The following is a 19,525-nucleotide window of genomic DNA, read 5'->3' on the forward strand; positions in this document are numbered from 1 at the left end:
GGAAGGAGAGGGAAAGGGGGGGGAAGGAGAGGGAAAGGGGGGGGAAGGAGAGGGAAAGGGGGGGGAAGGAGAGGGAAAGGGGGGGGAAGGAGAGGGAAAGGGGGGGGAAGGAGAGGGAAAGGGGGGGGAAGGAGAGGGAAAGGGGGGGGAAGAAAGGGAAAAGGGGGGGAAGAAAAGGGGGAGAAGAGAAAGAGAAAATGAAAAGGGGGGAGAAGGAAAAAGAAGAACACCCAGAGCCTGTTCATTCCACTCCCATGGCCGTGCCCGTGCGGGCTCCCGGCCCCAGGCGGCCCCAAGCCCGCCCCGACTCAGCACCGACAGTCGCGACACGGGATCCCCCGGACCGCGGGGGGGGAGAAGGGGGACCCATCCCGGCCCGGTTCTCCTCCCTTCCCTCGCTCCCTGGCCGGCGCCCCATCCCGAGCCCATCCCCGTTCCCCATTCCCGGTTCCCCGTTCCCACACTCACGCGCTCCGGCTCCCCGGGCCCCCCCGGCCCCAGCGCCCCGCGCCGGCCCCGCGCGGGGAACGGCGGCGGCTGCGGGAGCGCGGCCATGGCGGAGGGGATGGGACCGCCCCGGGATCCGCCCGCGGGATCCGCCCCGGGACCCACCCCCGCGACGGAAACACGCACAGAGGGAGGGGCTGATGGAGGCAGCTGCTTCGCGTCCGTGGATTACGGTGCAGGGAGAGTCCAGCGCCGTCTGAATCAGAGTCATGGAATATCCTGAGTTGGAAGGGACCCACAGGGATCATCCAGTCCAGCTCCTGGCCCTGCCCAGGACACCCCAAAATCCCTGTCCCTGAGAGCGTTGTCCAAGCGCTCCTTGAGCTCTGGCAGCCTTGGGGCCGTGACCGCTGTCCTGGGGAGCCTGTTCAGTGCCCAACCACCCTCTGGGGGAAGAAACTTTTCCTGAAATCCAACCTAACCCTCCCCTGACACAGCTCCAGCCATTCCCTCGAGTCCTGTCCCTGCTCACAGCAGAGATCTGCCCCTTGTGAGGAACCAGCAGACCACGAGGAGTCTCCCCCTGCTCTCCTCCCACTGAACAAGCCAAGTGCCCTCAGCTGCCCCTCATGTGGCCCCTCCAGCCCCTTTCCCATTTCCATGTCCCTCCTTTGGACGTTCTCCAACAATTTTAGATCCGCCCCAGCACCATCAGTTCAGCCTCCTCGTGCTACTGTGACCTTGGAACAAGTTGATGTTCCTGCCCATGGCAGCAGGTGAAACAAGATAGGGTTTAAGGTCTCTTCCAACCCAAACCAGCCTGGGATTCAGTGATTCTTTCCACTGGGACAACAGGTGATGAGTCCAGTCCCACCCCCTGCCATGGACAAGGACACCTTCCACTAGCCCAGGTTGCTCCAAGCCCCGTCCAGCCTGGCCTTGGACACTTGCAGGGATCCAGGGGCAACCCCTAATTCTCTGGGCAACCTTTGCCAGGGCCTCACCACCCTCACAGACAAAGATCCCTTCCCAGCATCCCAGCTAACCCTGCCCTTTGGCACTGGGAAGCCATTCCCCCTTGTCCTGTTACTCCATCCCTTGTAAAGAGTCTCTGTCCATCTTTCCTGTTGGCTCCTTCAGGTCTTGGAAAGCCCAATTAGGTCACCCCAAAGCTTTCTCTTCTCCAGGGTGAACAATCCCAGTTCTCCCAGCCTTTCCTCACAGCAGAGGTGCTCCAGCCCTCTATACAGTAACACGCTGCTGGTCTTTCCTGCTCTGCTGAACTGAACAGTTTTGCAGGAGAGAACATGGATTATCAAGCTACCCCTGGCATTCGTTCCTTCTGGAGCTTATTCTTCACTAGGCATCCAATTGTACTTCCAGGATATGCTCTGTCACATTCCTTGAGCCCGAGGGCATATCACAAAATATAATCTACATATTTTTTTTATTTTCTAATTTAGCACTTGAGATGCCTGATAGGAAAATAACCCGAAATCCGGGTAATCCAGTTTACAGAACATCCGCAGTGTTGGAACCAAACCCAAATCCAGTCACATCAAATCAGATTTATTTAATTATTTCCCAGCCACCTTCCAATTCCACCCGAGAGCCTAAGTGTCTTGCCAGTAGAGCACTGTGGAATGTTTTCCTGTGTATATTCCCGTGTTTAGAACAATGGGATGCACTATAAAAACTAGGTATTTTGTGATACATCCATCTAAATGTGCCAAGCACATGGCAGGGGATCCTTTCTTGCAGGTGCCAGTTTTGCACGTGACTGATGTTTACATAGATACACCTCCAAATTTCCAATCAGGGATGCACCTTGTCTCACCAGGTGAGACCTGACCAACAAACACCCTCCAGCAAAGAATCCAAGGTGTGCTCTGGCTGTCAGAGGGAGCTTGTTGCCATCCAGACCATCAACTAGACTTTTCTGATTTTTATTTGACATATTTTACTCTTTTCTTTTTCAGAGAAATTATTTTGTACCACCCCAAAATCCCATTTTTAGGTTTGGTCTTGCATCCTGAGAAACTGAGGACTCACAAGTGTCATTCTCCTCTCCGTTTGCTCAGGTTTCTCCCCCTTTTTTCTCCGTGCTTTCTCTGCTGTTAACTCCATCATTTCATGTAGTCCCAGGTAATTTAAAAGGAGAATAATTTCACAGAATCATTTAGGTTGAAAGGAACCTCTGGAGATGATGAAGTCCAAGCCCCTGCTCAAGCAGAACTGTGTCCCATGGATAAACTTTGACTATCTCCAAGGATAGGGATCCTGTACGCTGCCCCAGAGTTTGGGCACACTCACAGTTAAAAGCCAGTTTTCTTGTGTTCTGTTTACTCTGAATAAATAGATTTAGGAGCCACAAACTCATTATACCTTCTCAGCTGTTCCCTGGCACACCTTGCTGAGTGCTGAGAGACAGAGTTGGGATTTACAACATTAATTACAATTACAAACATTTTTTTCTTTTTTTGAGCCAAAGCCGACTGAGTACTTTAGGTCTTCGAGTGGGACCTTCATTTTACTGTTTTCCTAGAGGAAAATATCAGTGTTTCCATGTTTGCTACATTTGATTCCCTGTTAAACTCCCCCTCATTTTGTTTTATTCTGGGTGTACAACTCAGTGACAGTTAATCAGGAAAACTGGTGACCTGCCAGAGCCTTTTCCCACTGCTATTACACAGCCCTGACATGTCTTGAAGGGAATTCCTGGCTTGCTTCAGGATGTTTCCTCTTTTTTTTGCAGTGTTCATACAACACAACTTCTTCATCTCCCAAACCCAGACATTCTTCCAGACCAAAGTGGGTTTTAACATGTGTCTTAGATAAAAAAAATCACATATAACGTAACATAATGTAATATAATATAATTCTGGACCATATTCTTGCTTATCACTAAAGATTTTTTAAATTTAATATCAATTTCTTCATTTAATATCAATTGTATTTTAATATCAGAATAATAATACTAGAATAAAAAAGGATGTAGCCAGATAAGAAAAAGGTTGCTAGGTTTATTCTAAAGTTATTATTTTTTTTATATACTGCAATAAATACTATTTCTGGATCAAAACAGAGCTTGTCTATATCCCGAATACTTGATAACTTTCACCTATTTTCATTTATTCCAACTGGAATTCCACAGTCTCTCTACAGTTATATCTTTATCTATATTATTAATATTATTAAGCACCAGTAACTTTTCTGCCACGTGTAAAATTGTGGGTTCAGGGACTGGCTAGAATGGAAATTAGGTTAAAACAGCAATATTTTAGGGAATTCCCAGCTGGAATGCAAAAGCCTAACCCCTGAATCCATAAGGAATTAGGTTAAAAGATCAATATTTTACTGAATTCCCAGCTGGAATGCAGCAGCCTAACCCCTGTGTCCATAAGGAATGTGCATTCAGTCCTCCAGCTGGGAATTAGCACATGTAAAGCCAACACACAATTCTTTTGTAAAACCACTGATTCAGGAAAACTGGAGTGGGATTTGGGAGCAGTCAAGGAGCGCCCATCCAGCCTGTGCCCTCAGGGGTTTTTCCATCCTGATTTGGGTCTCCAAATCCATCCCTTTGGAGCTCCAGGTGAGCAGTGGATCAGCAGGAGCCTTGCCAGGATAATTTGTCCTGCCGCCTGTTCATCCTTGAATCCCCGTGTTTCCCTGGGACCCTCCTGCCAAAGCCTCCATCTGCGATGCCCAGAAATACGGCTGGATGGGAGGCAGATTTAGTTCTCCCACGTCTCCATGGGCCTATCCATTTGTAACAGCCATCCTTGCCTTTGCCTTCCAGAGGAACCTTGAAAAGGTCTTGGGAACCTTATTCAAGGATGAGGGTTTAAATCATGTGCCAGAGCTGGAGTTGGCATCGGCTACAGAGGGGAGAGATTTATTTCCAGGAGTTACATCTGTCCCATGCTTCATTCCTGAAGTGCAGCTGTGTCATTGAGCGTTGGCTTTAGCCCTCCATCCCATAATGCCTTGACCCAAACCTTTGGAATACCCTCTGCTGAATTCCTTCACAGCCAAAATCCAGCTCCATTTGTTGAAAATGGGTCAGGAACAGGACCAAAATATGGACAAGAAATAACAAAGAGTGAATCTGTCTCAGGCAGCAAAAATTCCAGCCTTTTCCATGGAATTCTGTCTTTATTACAGCAGGAATGTTTTCATCAAACTGAGCGTATTTGGTGAGGAATTTAAAAGCAAAGGGATTTCCCACTGGAAAACAGATTTGTTTGTGGAATTACCTGTTTTAGCCTCATTAATGGCACAGCACAGTCCTGTTCTGCTCTTCTCAGTATAATGTTTTCCATATTATTCAATATGGAATTTTATTTTTATGATCTGAAATCTAAAATAAAATTGGGCAGCCTGTGGGGCTTATTTATAACTCAAGAATTCAGAATTTAAGCAAAATTATTTTATTTGAAACAAATATTTCATGGGGAAGAATACCAGGTTTTCCTTGTTTTATGACTGAAAGGAACAATCATTTTTAAAAGCTCTGAAACTCAGCAAAATAGGGTATAAAATCTCAAATAGGCTTTCCCTACAGGTTCAAATTTCTGATTACTCCGCTGGATTTTGGTCAGGTTAAAATGTCAGAGAAAATAAACAGAATTAGACTTTCTTCCCTCCATGCATGTACTTTATATCAACCAGCATTTATTTATAGAAAATATGTAGTTTTACATATTTTTCTTTGTTTTCTTCAGAAATATGCTTTTGTTTTCTTAGAAATGGTCTTTGAGAAAAAACAAGAAATGAAAATATTAATATTTTATTTTTGATTAATTTTTGATTTGGTCTTGAGATTTCTTTCAAAATACTGAAGATTAATGTGTCAAAAATTGACACCAAATTTATTAGAACAGTAAAATTTCAGGATGCTTTATGACCATCTTTTTAATAGAGATAAGAGTATTTTAGTTTATTTTTTTCTCTTTCTGCATCAGAAGGATTATTAGGCACTCTTCTTATCCTGTTCCATCTCTCCACACCACATTTCCCATCACCAGGGGTAATCCTGCTTCCAGCTACAGATTTATGGGCCATGAGCTCCAGGAGTGAGAATCTCATTTCACTTGACAATATCTCGGATTCTTTTCCACAGAACATCTTGGCAAACACAAAGGAAAATGGGAACATGTCGTCCTGAGCAGCAACCTGATATTCCAGAGGGTGGTGATCAATGGCTCTGAGTCCTGATGGACAGGAGTGACCAGTGGTGCCCCTCAGGGGCCGTATTGGGATCAGTGTTATTTGTCCTTCATTAAGGACACAAATAAAGAGGTCAAGGGCACCATCAGGGACACACCTGAAGGACAGGGCCATCCAGAGGGACCTGGACAAGCTCAAGCAGCGGGATCATGGGAATCTCATGAGGTTTAACAAGGCCAAGTGCTGGTGCTGCACCTGGGTCGGGGCAACCCCCGGGATCAATCCAGGCTGGGGATGAACAGATGGAGCAGCCCTGGGAGAAGGACTTGGGTGTGCTGGTGGATGTCCTGGGCCGATCCCACAGCGTGGGGAGGAGGGGAGGGGGGATTCTGCCCCTCTGCCCTGCTCAGGTGAGACCCCACCTGCAGAGCTGCCTCCAGCTCTGGGGGCACAGCACAGGAAGGACATGGAGCTGTTGGAGCGAGTCCAGAGGAGGCCATGGAGATGCTCCAAGGACTGGAGCCCCTCTGCTCTGGAGCCAGGCTGGGAGAGCTGGGGGTGTTCACCTGGAGAAGGGAAGGCTCCAGGGAGACCCTAGAGCCCCTTGTCGAGATCACTGAAAAACATCAAGTCCTAAACCTTAACAAGGCACTTCCACTGACCAGGAATTTGTCTTTCCAACACCGGGATACCACTTAGAGCTTGTTGGGAAACTCCATTTCACAGATTAAATCTAATTTCTTGTTGATTAGGCTTGAAAGTCTACAGAGATCAAAGACTAGCCTTTCTTAAGGAAATCATACATTTTCCATATTTCAAATTTTTCATATATATATTGACACATATTTATTTTTCTGATATGCTCTTATTTTTCTGATATTATTTATATTGCTTTAACAAAAATATTTACTTTTACTTTCGAACATCAGATTACACACTCCTGGAACAGGAGCGCTCCAGGCCAGGTCGGACGGGGCTTTGGAACCACCCGTTGCCTATGGAAAAGGGGTGGGGTTGGAATGGGAGGCGCCACGTGACGGGGGCCAAACCCAGGCGATCCGGGCGGAACCACCTGATCCAGGCGGATCCACGTGCCCCCCGGTGTCCCCACGTGCTCGCTGTCCCCTCCCTCCGTCCCTCCCTCTGTCCCTGCCGGGCCATGGCGGGGGCGGTGGCGGCCGCGGGATCCGCCGAGCAGCTCCAGGAGCTGCTGCAGCTCCGCGACAGGTGAGGGGGCACCGAGGGGCGGCACGGGGGGGTCCCGCCTGCCCCATCCCCAAGGCCCCGTCCTTGGGGGGCCCCTCCCGCGGTTCCCTCCGGGAGTCCCGTGTTGGGGCTCTCCCGTCCCGGCGGTGCCATCCCTGGGGGTTCCTTCCCGGGGGTCCCGTCCCGCCGTCCCCCCAGGGCACAGCTCGGGGCTCAGCGCAACCCGCGCGGGGAAAGGAAAAGAAAAAAAAAAACCAGCCAAACCCATAAATTGAACAAAGACTCCGGGTTTTGGGGTGTTGGCGCGATGTTCTTAAGCCCCGATTCTTGCCTGGGGTTGCTGCAGGAGGGCGCAGCTGGAGGTGTCACCCTGCGGCAGCTCCTGCAGGGAGACGGAGGCCAAATGGGCAAATCGGCAGAAAAATGATACAAAATAGAGATACCCTGCGATTTAAGGTTATTCTTGTGCAGACTCCCAAGGTGTCAGCAAAGCCAGCAGTCACTGCACGGTGTTTTCAGTGGAAAGAGCAGCAGTGGATTGTTTATGGAGAAAGAAAGCGGCATTAAATTATTCACCTCGTGGCACGGGGCTGGTTCCTCGTTTATCTGCTTTTGTGCTCTTAAAATGAGTTATTCTCCTTTCATGGAGTCGTGGAATGTTTTGGGTTGGAATGGACATAAAAGCTCATCCCATTCCACCCCCTGCCATGGGCAGGGACAGCTTCCACTAGACCAGGTTGCTCTAAGCCCTGTCCAGCCTGGCCTTGAACGCTTCCAGGGATCTTATTGCAGCATTCCGTGCTCATGTTTTACTTTGGGAGGCAAGAGTTGCAATAACCACCACTGTAATTACAGATGAATGGGTGCTTTGGTGATTAAATGAATGATGAAACCATCACCAGCATCACATTCCTAAGGCCAGCATAAGGAAACCTTGATAAATGTTGATTATGGGAAGAAGAAACCAAAATTTTTTGAAACTTGCTGCATCACTTCCAGTTTCTTTTCTGGAATTGTCCTTCAGCTGAACTCTTGTGTGGGGACATTGCAGAGGGAACTGTCATGTGTCAAACTGGAGGGAATGCTTTGTTTAGAATCACTTATGTGCTTCATTTTGCCAAGTCTTTATTTTAATTCTTAATGTTTTCTATTACTCTTGCTATTTTTTAAGGTTAAATTTAAGTGCTCAGAGGGCAGTTCAGTTGTAAAATTAGAAACATTCTGTGAATTAATTAAAAAAAAACAACAAAAACCAACCCCAAAACCCTTGGTGCGAATTAAACTAAAGTATGTTAAATTTAAATTAATTTTAAAATTGAGTGTATTGTAAATGGATGTTGGGAAGGAAAGAGAGGCTCTGGTGGGATGAGGATTAAATAATCATGGGATTATTTGTCCTGTGATCAGATGTATCCTGCTATGGACACTAAATTAAACTGAGAACTTGGAAATACAGGGTAAGAATCTGCATTCCTGGTGGAGAATGGAAAAGTTAGTGGACAGAAGGCGCATCAAAACAGTAATTAATGCTTTGCCCTGATGTGTGGCCATTAGGCTATTTCTGAGTCCTCTATTCTCTTTTCTTCCACTATGTTTTTAGGCAGTGGAAGCACCTTTTCCTATAAATTTGCAAGTTGCTGCTGCTTTTTCCATTTTAAATGTTCTCTCATTGTCACTGGGTGTACCCAGCTCTATCAATGCCCAACCTGCCTAATTATTTTCCCCTCATTACTCTGTGGCAAGAAGTGTTGGTTGGTGTGATGTGAAAAGCTGGTCCCTGTTGGCTCAAAAGTTGTAATTAAATGTGTCTGTGAGCTGAAAACTGTGGGAATGTTGAGGAGACCCATGTCTGTGAGGGCTACCTGGGCTAGAATCTGCCTCTTTCCCTGCTCTGTTTTGTTGGAATTCAGGAGAGACAGTTTTGGGATCTCATGTGCAAGAGTCTTGGAGAATTATACAGGGGAGAACCCTGGAGAAGATTGTCCTGGACTGTTCCTGAGCTCAGGTCTAAATTTGCAAGATTGAAACTTGCACAACAACAAAGCTGCTTTGTCGTTCCATAGTTGAAGTTTTAATTGGCTTTTGAAGCAGGACCACACTCTGAGGGCATGATGGAGAAAAAGAAAGGTTTTCCTATTGATTCTCTACCAGAATTTTCTCGAATTGCTTTGTAAAATCAAGTTAATGAACCTTAAACTATTCAGGATGTGTAGTTACAGCAGGTAACTATTCCAATAAGGATGTTGTCCTGCTCTTACAATTTATAATGAATGCCCATTATTTAGTAATAAAAGACACTAAATGGCTTCTGTGATATTGTTGACTTGATTCTTTATCTTTCTAAATAAATTATTAGTAGTAGTACATAGTATCTTTTATTCTTTATTCCCATTTTCTAGTGGGTTTGACCTCAGCAAAACTAGAAAAGGGAATTGAAAATTCCAATATCTTGTCACTGTTGTCATCCAAGTATGTTTAAATTTGTGGGAATTAGCTCCTGGTACCCAGTGTGATGGGATTTCTGCTCACACCTGTGACTTCCCAGCTTTAAGTGCTGTGTGGAATCAATACAAAACATTCCAGGAAAGCTGATTGAGGCTGGAATAAGAAGTTGAAGTGAATAAAAGCAGAAAAATAGCATTAGTGAGACATTTTTCTTTGTATTGAGGCTGGTTGGGGTTTGAAATGTTTCCTGAAAAAAGCACTGAAGTTCTCTGGGCAAGTCCTAGAAAACATTTGTGGTTTCCCTTGCTGGATTTCGTTTTTTCCTCAGGAAGATGGTGTGGGTGTGGGTGGGTTGTTTTGTGGAGTCCCCATCCCTGGAGGTATCCAGGGAACGATTGGACGTGGCACTCAGTGCTCTGGTCTGGGGGACAAGGTGGGGATTAGGCACAGGGTGGACTCAGTGATCTTGGAGCTCTTTTCCAACCTCAGTGACTCTGTGATTCTGTTATTTTTGCTTGAGTCTTTCCTTAACACTTAAATGCTGTTGATTTTCTCAGATCCCTGGTAGTTGTCCATTTCTGGGCACCGTGGGCTCCTCAGTGTGCACAGATGAACGAGGTCATGGCAGCGCTGGCCAAGGAGCACACACAGGTCACCTTTGTGCAGGTGAGTCAGGCAGAGGAGCCTCTTTTAAACACAGAAGAGTCATTGTTATTAACTAAAGTATTACCAAAAATGGGTGAGGTTGTTTTTGAAGTGGCTTCACATTTGAAGATGTGACTTGAACACATTTTCACCTTCTTAAATCTGTTGTCCCCAAGGCACTGCCACCATTGGTGATGGACTTGGTCATGTCAGATGTGGAATCCTGGAAGGGTTTGGGTTGGAAGGACCTTAGAAACCATACACTTCCACCCCCCTGCCATGGGCAGGGACACCTTCCACTAGACCAGGTTGCCCACCCAACCTTGGTGATGTTGTTGGTCAGTCAAAGGGATCTCAGAATTCACAGAGGTTTTCTGTGGTACTAAAGATGAACCTTCAGGAAGGTGAATTCAGTCTGTGCAACCCTGTCACTGTCAGATGACAGTTGTGTAGTTCTGGATGACATAAACACAGCTGAGATACTCTGTTTTTGTGAGAATCTCTTCACATCCCAGTAAGAAATCCAAGGGGAAGGAGAAATCGATGCACTTTGTCTACATGCTCTTGGTTTTAACTCAAATTTCTCTCATTAGTGAGACACTTCTGTGGTGCTGAGGGCAGGGAGTACTGGGGCAGCCAACTGTGTGTGAGTGCTGGAATTTGATTTCTTCAGGTTCTGTGTGTGAGGGTTTTTTAATGATGCCTCTCAGTTGGTGTTTGTAAAACAGGTCAGAACTATTTTAATGGTATTTTATGACTTGGAGCTTCAAAAGACCAGTTTTCAACATTTTGCAAATTCAAGATGCTTAAATTTATCTGGAGTTTAGTAGCTTTTAGTCAGGCCGACAGAGTTTGAAAAGTCTCGGTTGCCTTTTTCTTATTAATTTGTAATTTATTTATGATCTTTATTATTCTGCTGCAATTTATTTGCTATTAACAAGGTTCCAAAGTGATCCAGTGCTGTAAAACTAAAATAATGGCACATCCTTCCCCCTTCTTCCCTCCTCCAAATATTACTTGATTAGAGAAAATAAGCTACTAAAATTCTTGGGTGAATTTTCTTGATACATGTTTTGGTGGGAGAAGCTCCTCATAAGGAATGTGTTTGATTTTGAAAGTTTTGTGGCATTTTAAATTCCAAAATAGCCAAACCTGCATTTTTTTTGTCAAAAACCTGTTAACTCCTCAGATGTTTGGTTGAAATGAAAGTGTGTGTAGATCCCAAAACACTTAGAAGCAACGTTTTGGGAAGTTGTACCAGTAAGAGCAAGTTACTGAAATATGAAATTAAATCTGTTCTGAGTGGAATTGTCTCTAAATAAATCTAAATATATATAAAAATAAATATAATAAATATAAAGAAGTATCCAAGCAGGAAGTTTTACTGGGAAAGAAGATTAATTTTAAATGTAGAAGTCATCATATGCCACTGGAAAGAGAATAGATAATTGGAATTATCTATTCTCTTTCAATTCAGTTTCAATTGAATATAAGCTTTCAATTTCTAGCTTTAGTTTCTCAATTGGAGCATTGATTTACACAAGAGGATGTGAGGCTTGGGCTTTCAGTTTTGATATTACTGGTTTGCTTCTGTAATTAGTGGGCTCATTAAGAGCCTGTAGAGCTGGAGCAGCTCAAAATCTGAGTTAAGACATATTTTCATAGCAAATTACTACATTACATAATTTCAAGTTGTGCACTGAATGCTGGATGAAACTGGAAGCAATAAGCTCAAGTTTGCCACTCAGCAGCCGTGCAGGAGTTAAAAATAAAGTTTAGTGGGGAAGAACCCCTCCTTTTTCCTGGCTAATTTGCAGGAGGCTGCAAATGTCAGTGGTGATGTAGAGCCCCGGAATGAGTCAATAGAGCCAAGAGCCGGGATTGCTGTGGGCACAACTCCCGCCCCGTGAGGTGACATGGCTGGGTCAGTGATTTATGGATTTCAATATAGTGGGAGCTGCACAGGATTGAAAATTTACAGGGTCACGAGTGCACCAAAAAATTTTATTCGCAGCCTCCGGGCGCCTCTTGGAATGTGCAACAAAATAAAAACCTCTGAACCTGTTTTGACACCGCCGAGGTTCAGGGGGAGACACCCAGCACAGAGAGTCTCATTTAAATGCAAATGTCTCCCCAACTTCAGCATCAGACCCTGTTTAAATGTAGAAAATGCCCAGAAGAACGTTCCAGACAGTGTTGACACCTACAGTGAAACTTGAAAGAAGATTACGAAAATAATCTGGTGTTTTTTTGCTTTGGTTTTTAGTTGGAAGCTGAAGCTGTGCCTGAAGTATCTGAAAAATATGGAATTAGTTCTGTTCCAACGTTTTTGTTCTTTAAGGTAAGAGAAAATGAGTTTAAGAGAAAATTTATTTAAGGGAAAAAGGATTTAAGAGAAACTGGATTCCATGTGGACCCTTAATATGTATACTTTTGTAATACTGCTCCCAGAACCTTAAGAACTTTCGCAGTGGGGGAACACTTCTGTATCTGATTGAAGTCTATCTAGTGGAACCTAAAAAAGTAGATAGAAATGATTTTTGCACTCTAGATGTAATATTTCAGAGCTTCCTTAACTGGTTTGGGATTCATGCATTTTTATTTATTTATTAATTATTATTTTTTTATTTTGTATTTTTTTGTTGTTGTTGTTTTTGGGTTAGGTTTTTTTTTATAGTTGTTGTAACTTGTATTGGGTCAAAAAATTCACAGTCGTATTTCCATGTAGTCTTCTAGTTCTACAACATGGCAAAAAGCCAAGTAAATAAAGTAATAATAGAAATAACAAATATGTTCAGGTTGCATTTGCCTGTGATAATAAAACTCATAATATTTTCTTTACCAGTATATTTCTAATAGCAAATTTGCTGCCATTAAGACCAGCCAGACAACAAAAGGGTACGAGCCTGGGAACTCCAGACCCTAAACCCCCCCTGCATGTGAAAATCTATACTTTATATAATGAGTTTACTCTGTTTTTATTACAGTACAAATTCTGAATTGAGTCCTTTAACCCGAGCCTGTGCTTTGGTTCCTTCAGAATTCCCAGAAAGTGGACAGGCTGGATGGTGCCCATGCCCCTGAGCTGACCAAGAAGGTGCAGCGCCACATATCCGGCACGTCCCTGTCTCCCTCCTCCAGCGACAGCGCCAAGGAGGATCTCAATGCCCGGCTGAAGAAGCTCATCAATGCTGCCCCTTGCATGCTCTTCATGAAGGGCTCTCCCAAAGAACCTCGCTGTGGTGAGGAATTCCTGGAGTTTGTGTCCAGTTTGGCAGCATTGGTCGGATTTATGGAGTTTGGGGAGATACGTCCCAACAGTGCCTTGTTCACCTGTTAATGGAAGGATTTTTGTGTTGCTCAGATGCAGCTGGAGAATTGTTATTCCCTCGGTTAAATTGTGGAAATGGAGTCACAGATTAGGAGCTTCCGAAAGAATATGGGATGTGTAGTGTTATCCTTGAACTGGGACAGTTTTCCTGTGTTTGTTCATGGCATGGATGGGGTTTGGAGCAACCTGGGTTAGTGGAAGGTGTCCCTGCCCATGGCAGAGGGTGGCACTGGATGAGCTTTAAGGTCCCTTCCCACCCAAACCACTCCATGATTCTGTGTGTTTCTCCCTCAGTGGAAATGTTTTTTTCTTAAACCTCATTCTCTTAACTCTTGCTCATGGTTTAGTGCTCAGTTTCTGACTAACTTAAAGTGTTGATCTACATGAAAGGCTCAGGAACAAATGTCAAAAGACAAAATTTTTAATTACTAGGAAGCCTCTGCTCTTATATGGTTGTTGGCATTGAGAAGCCGATTCCCTAGAGTGAATATAGGAGTATTTTCCTTAATTTCAGGTGGCTTTGATTCAGGAGCAATGCTTGGCAAATAAAGGAGCTGAGAGGAGAGGCCACAGTGGTTGAACTGCTGGATGGGCCTATTGGGGTTGACACTGGGGTTGAATCAGGTGCTTTGGACTGATAATAGTCTATATCTTCCTGTGAAGAGCTGATGAAGTTCCATCTTTTTCTGTGTAGATAATTCTGCATTTGTATCATGTAACAGTGTGGTTGTAGGTGTGTAGAAGTTCCATATAACGGGAAATTATAGATAATTTTCTAGGAATGGGAAGTTTGGCTTTTTCTGTAGTAGGCTCTAATGAGCTTCTGGGATTTCTGAGAACTTCTGGGGTGTCTAAAATTTGGGGTTATTCAAATATTTCTTCAAGCTTTCAGTTCGCTGGTACCCCAGGAAAAGTGCACAGGAGATGCTTACCTAAATAGAAGTATATATTAAAATTGGAAGTATTAAGATGGACTGAACACATGAAATTATTTGAACTGACAGCTCTTAATTTGCAGGTAAATATTGTGCTGCCTTAGGCTGATGTTCTGGTTTCTGGCAGTAGTTGGAAAATGTTAGTTGGGTCCATTAAATGTCTTAAAAAAGACAAAATCTATTTGAAGAGGCAGGTAATTAAACATTTCATCAACATTTTCATCTTTTTCAAGGTGAAGATAATTTAAAATTTTGTCAGTGATGATCTGGATCTGTTTTATCAGTAGTAGAAGTAATAAAAATAGAATTAAATACAGGAGTCAGGCTTGTTTAAAGGTGAAGATATTTTTAATTTGTATCTATTTTGATACAAATAAGACTTGCTGGACTCTTTGATTCAGTTAAGTGAAGGGGACCTTATCCAGCAGGAATTTGGGGATTTTATTGTAGCTTTTGGTATCTTTTTCCTTGGAAAAAACAGCTGAGCAGAGATTGGAGTATGGTTTGTTCCCTCAGATGTGTGTTTACTGACACTTGTATGTGGTTGCTACAGATGTTGTATTATTTCAGTGGATTTATTTTGTAGTCTTGGTATGTATTTGCTAGTATTGGTATTTATTTGGCAGAATTGGTATTTATTTGGTGGCATTGGCATTTATTTGGCAGTATTTATTTATTTGCTCAATCGATAATTTGTTCAGGGTGTTTTTATTGCTGTGGAATCTGTGATCACACAGATAACACTTAAACCATTTTGTCAGCAGTTTAATTATTCCTTGTCAGGCACTTCTTCAGAAATTCAACCTAAATTCCCTTTTGTTATGGAAGTGAAGCTGTTTGGGCGCTTTATCCCTAAACACAACACTTTCAAATGAGCCCCAACCAGTCAGTCTTTCTGGTTTGCATGGAATTGCCTACAGCTAAAATAAAGCTGGGTTTTTTTCCCCTCCCCAGTTCCTTACAGTAGAAATGAGTTAATATATTGGAATAACCAGCAGCAATCAGCCTTTAGCTGTTTATTAATGAACTCCCAGATGTAGGAGAAATTCCAGGATCTGTTTGACTTCAGGCTGTACATGAACTCAACACTTCAGTCGTGCAAAGAAAAGCAACTTGGATGCCACAAGTATAAAAACTGCTGCTTCATATCTCAATAAATTACACATGAAAACTGCAATAAAACCCCATATTTCAAAGCTAAGAGCTGAAATCAAAGGTTATTCTGTTCTGCCACTTCCATCCTTTTCCCCATTTAAACCTTGGGTTTTTATTCTTTTATTAAAGCCTTTAAGCATTGTCTCTCCCCCTTTTTTTTATTTAATATTTGTATAGAGGTTTTCATTTGTCTGCACAGCATTTGTTGGAATTCTTTGAGGGAATTGGTAGGATTGCAAGGGTGTTTGAATGCAAACCAGAACGAGTTGGCAAAGATATAAAACCTTATTATCACCTTGATTTATGGGCAAATTCTCCCGGATCCTTTTTGCAAACGATGGGATTGTGTTGTCTGGGAGGTGTAAAAAGATAACTGTAAATTCCATAATAATAAAATTTTCATACCTACAACTTTTTACAAATAATGTGATGATTTTCTTGGGAAAAAGATGCTTAGTTACAAAAGGGAGAAACTTTTCTTCTCCAGTTGGCCACTGCTAAACATATAAAATCTGGTTGTAAAATCGTAATATTCAGTGCTTAATATCCTGCTGTGGGCAGGACATAAGAAAATCTGTCATTAAGGGTAACAAAACATCGTATGAAAGTGTCACAAGGGGAATAAAATAATATTAAGTACTCAGGAGAACATAAAAAGTCTAAATAGGAATTTGCCTTTTACCACAAAGTAGGAAAAGATGCTCCTAAAGCAAAATAGTAGAAAACATAAAAATCAGGTTTTAAGTTAAACTAGTGATAAGTAATAAATCAATTAACAGTAATAAATTTTTTTCCCCCCATTTATAATATTTGAGGATATTGATAGAGCAAATAAGAACAACTAGAGCTGTTTTGAACTTGCTATCTAGAAATATCACATTTTTTAACTGAATAAGGTTTAACACAGGCATGGGAATGCTTTGTTTAAAATCCTATTTAATTCCTGTTTCCATCTCTGCAGGTTTCAGCAAGCAAATAGTGGAGATCCTGAACAAACATGGTGTTTCCTTCAGCAGCTTTGACATATTTTCTGATGAAGAAGTTCGTCAGGGACTCAAAACTTACTCGAATTGGCCAACCTACCCTCAGCTCTACGTGAATGGAGAGCTCATAGGGGGGCTGGATATTGTGAAGGTAAGAAACTGACATTTTCTGAGTATTTTTGGTTGTCAAAGCATGTTTTTCATGCTTTTTACACATCCTTTTCCTTCCCAATTTCCCTAGGAACTTGAGGCATCTGGAGAGCTGGACACGATCTGTCCCAAGGCCCAGAAGTTGGAGGACAGGTGGGAGGAATTTTGTCATTATTTGCAGGGTGTCTATTTTTGAGGTTTCCTTTAAGTTTGTTTGCATAGGGAAAAGCCTCATGAATTCCTGCTCTTTGATTTTATCAAAAATGCATCAAGAACTTACTTACAGAACTCTTCAGTTGTTTCAAATCTTCTGGATTTTATCCAGGAGTCACTTAATATAAAGTTGTAGTGACCCAATAGTCTTTAGTTATATATGTGTTTAATTTTTACTTGTAGCAGGAATACAGAGATTCCTTCTTGTGTCTCTTTTGAGAATTTATTCTTTAGAGGTAACTGGAAAAATTGTCTTTTAAACATGAGTAGCTTTTATCAGCTTTATTTGTCATAGACCTCTGATGTCACTGGAGAGAATCCCTGCTCTTGTCTCCTCATTTTCCTTGTTTACTCGTGTCCTTCAGTTCCTGTTTTCTTTCACCTTGGCAACACAAATCTGTGCTGTAGCAGTGGGAATTCTGTTGATTCCTGACTTGGATGGAGTATCTGGAAGCCAATTTGTCCTCCTTTAACCTTCCCATATGAAGATCCACTCCCAGGATTCCAGGCTCTGGATATCTGACATCTGGATATCAGTTACTCTGCTGCACAAATTGCTCTTAGATGTGGCTTTTTTCCCCCTAATTTTTATGAGAATAGTGCCATTAAGATATGCAAAGGGGATGTTTTTCCAAGAAGGTGGACTGTACCCAGAAGGCAAATGTGTCAGCACAGATTCCAGGTTTTACTGTGCTCTGGGTGTGACTCCTCCAGGTTCTTTTGCCTTCTCAGTGCAGTGAAGAAATAATTCAATACATTCCATTTCAATGTGGTGATAATTAACACTTCCACAGCTGTGGATTTATTAATTCCTTTCAAATTTATTCTTTTTTTTTGTTACTCCACTTGTAAAGTGTTTCACTGAGGCCACAAAACCCAATCACTGCCTTTTGCAATTTGAATTTTAGAGATAGAGATGAGATTGTCTCAGGATGGCCTTTAAAAACTTACTTTAGAAAGTCTTTTAGCCCCCTTCTGTGCATTATAAGGAGTTTCTCATGAAATCAGACATTTTTTGAGTGATAGCTCTTGACCTAAGTTTGCAAACTTGCATAAGCAGCAATTTGGTTGAATTTATCCATAAGTTTTTGCTTGGCTTAATCTTTTTGGGGGAAATCAGGCAATGGGGAGTCTTCTACTTCCCTGAAGTGTTTTAGTAATTCAAGTTGTTAAATGTCTCCCTAAGGAGCAGCAGGAGCACCTGTGGAACGGGAGTGTGAAGTTTTTATCAAGTTTTTTTAGCAACCTGGTCCTGGGATAGGATAGGCTGGAAGGCCCCTCCCAACCCAAACCAGACTGGAATTCTCAATTTTATTTTGTTTTTGCATGTTGTTTTCCTCTCACAACAAACTTTGGGATAATAATCAAGCTATTTTATGTCTTTTTCCTGCTTTCCCTAGGCTTAAATCCTTGATAAACAAAGCTCCTGTGATGCTCTTTATGAAGGGAAACAAACAGGTGAGATAAAATCTTACAGAATATATTTTTTTAAACAGTGACAATTACCTCATTTTTTTGTTACTTCAAGGTAATAGTGCTGGAAACTTAGTTTTTTGTCCTTCTATTTGGTACTTTTTCAAGCCAGAGAACAGTCCCTGTTTTTTATTATTGCTGAATATAAATTCAGTGTCTAAAAGAAATATTGGGTTTTTTTGTCCGCATACTGCCAATGTGAGGAGTTTACAGTAGACATTAATTAATTTTAATTGGGAATTGCTGCACTCAACAACTGTGTATTAGTTGTAGTTTATTGGAATGCCAAGTAAAGGGTAGTGATGTCTCAAAGCACATTTATTCTATAAATCCACATAAGGCAGGATATAAAGGATGAAAAAGAGATTAAGTGGAGTGGCTTATCCAGCAATAAATTGGGAATAGCTGAGGATTTGAAATTTTGTGGATTAACTACAACAGATCTATATTTTAATGCATGTTTTATATTTTAGATGGCAAAGTGTGGCTTCAGCAAGCAAATTATAGAAATTATGAATAACACTGGGTAAGTAACTGTTTTTTACTGAACTTGGGAAGTAGTTTTGGTTTAAAAACTGCATTTTATAAATCAAGAGGTTAGAAAATACTGGTAGTTACCCAGATGTAAGTTTCTATTTTTAATTAGTATTTTAAAGCAGTTGAATTCATTACTGGGTGTTAGGATGAGCTTCTGGAGATAATAAATAACTATATATAAATATACAACTCAAAAATAAACAGCAGTTACTGAAATCATTGTCCTTGTCCACTTGCAGGATTCCACATCCTTGAAAAGTGCCAGTTCTTAGAAAATTAGAGATTGCACATCAAAATTCATACAAGAATCAACCAGAAATTAAATTTACACAGCAGTTTGGTTATTGTGTTTTACACAAGCACTTTCTGAAGGTGGTGAAAGAGCTGCAGGTGGTTGATTATTTAATAAAAACCTCCGAAGTTTGTGTGTCTTTTTTTATTTTAATTTTTTTTAAGCTAATAGTGAACAGAATTCATATGAACACATGCTGGCCAGTTAGAGCCTAAGATACATGGCTTAACTTTTTAGTGTGTCATCTGTGCATTTTAAAGAGTTTCTTATAAAATTAGGCATTTTTTTACATTACAGTTCTTGGCATAAGAGTTGGCATTGAGATTTTTCCTCCTAATACCTGTTAAATCTGAGTAATTTGGAAGCTGGCCTGTAAATATACCCATTTTTGAGAATTTTGAGAGGTGTTTTTGAGGAGTGTGAGGGTTTTTTTTGAGAATTGTGAGGGTTTTTTTTGAGAATTGTGAGAGGTTTTTTTGAGAATTGTGAGGGGGTTTTTTTGAGAATTGTGAGGGGTTTTTTTTGAGAATTGTGAGGGGGT

General features: G+C 42.1%; 1 protein-coding gene across 1 annotated transcript in view; it reads left to right on the forward strand.

Moving 5' to 3' along the window:
- Positions 1 to 6,714: 6,714 nt before the first annotated feature.
- The window catches only part of GLRX3 (glutaredoxin 3), a 14,924-nt gene continuing 2,113 nt past the window's right edge, over positions 6,715 to 19,525 (forward strand). Inside the window, exons 1-8 of the mRNA XM_027692179.1 lie at positions 6,715 to 6,846; positions 9,828 to 9,936; positions 12,182 to 12,256; positions 12,956 to 13,157; positions 16,298 to 16,470; positions 16,561 to 16,622; positions 18,083 to 18,140; positions 18,629 to 18,681. Coding sequence (XP_027547980.1) covers positions 6,779 to 6,846; positions 9,828 to 9,936; positions 12,182 to 12,256; positions 12,956 to 13,157; positions 16,298 to 16,470; positions 16,561 to 16,622; positions 18,083 to 18,140; positions 18,629 to 18,681 — 800 coding nt within the window. The 5' untranslated portion in view covers positions 6,715 to 6,778. The remainder of the gene's footprint in view (positions 6,847 to 9,827; positions 9,937 to 12,181; positions 12,257 to 12,955; positions 13,158 to 16,297; positions 16,471 to 16,560; positions 16,623 to 18,082; positions 18,141 to 18,628; positions 18,682 to 19,525) is intronic.

Source organism: Neopelma chrysocephalum, unplaced genomic scaffold (assembly GCF_003984885.1).
Source record: "Neopelma chrysocephalum unplaced genomic scaffold, ASM398488v2 Primary Assembly neopelma1_85, whole genome shotgun sequence".
Lineage (NCBI taxonomy): Eukaryota > Metazoa > Chordata > Aves > Passeriformes > Pipridae > Neopelma > Neopelma chrysocephalum.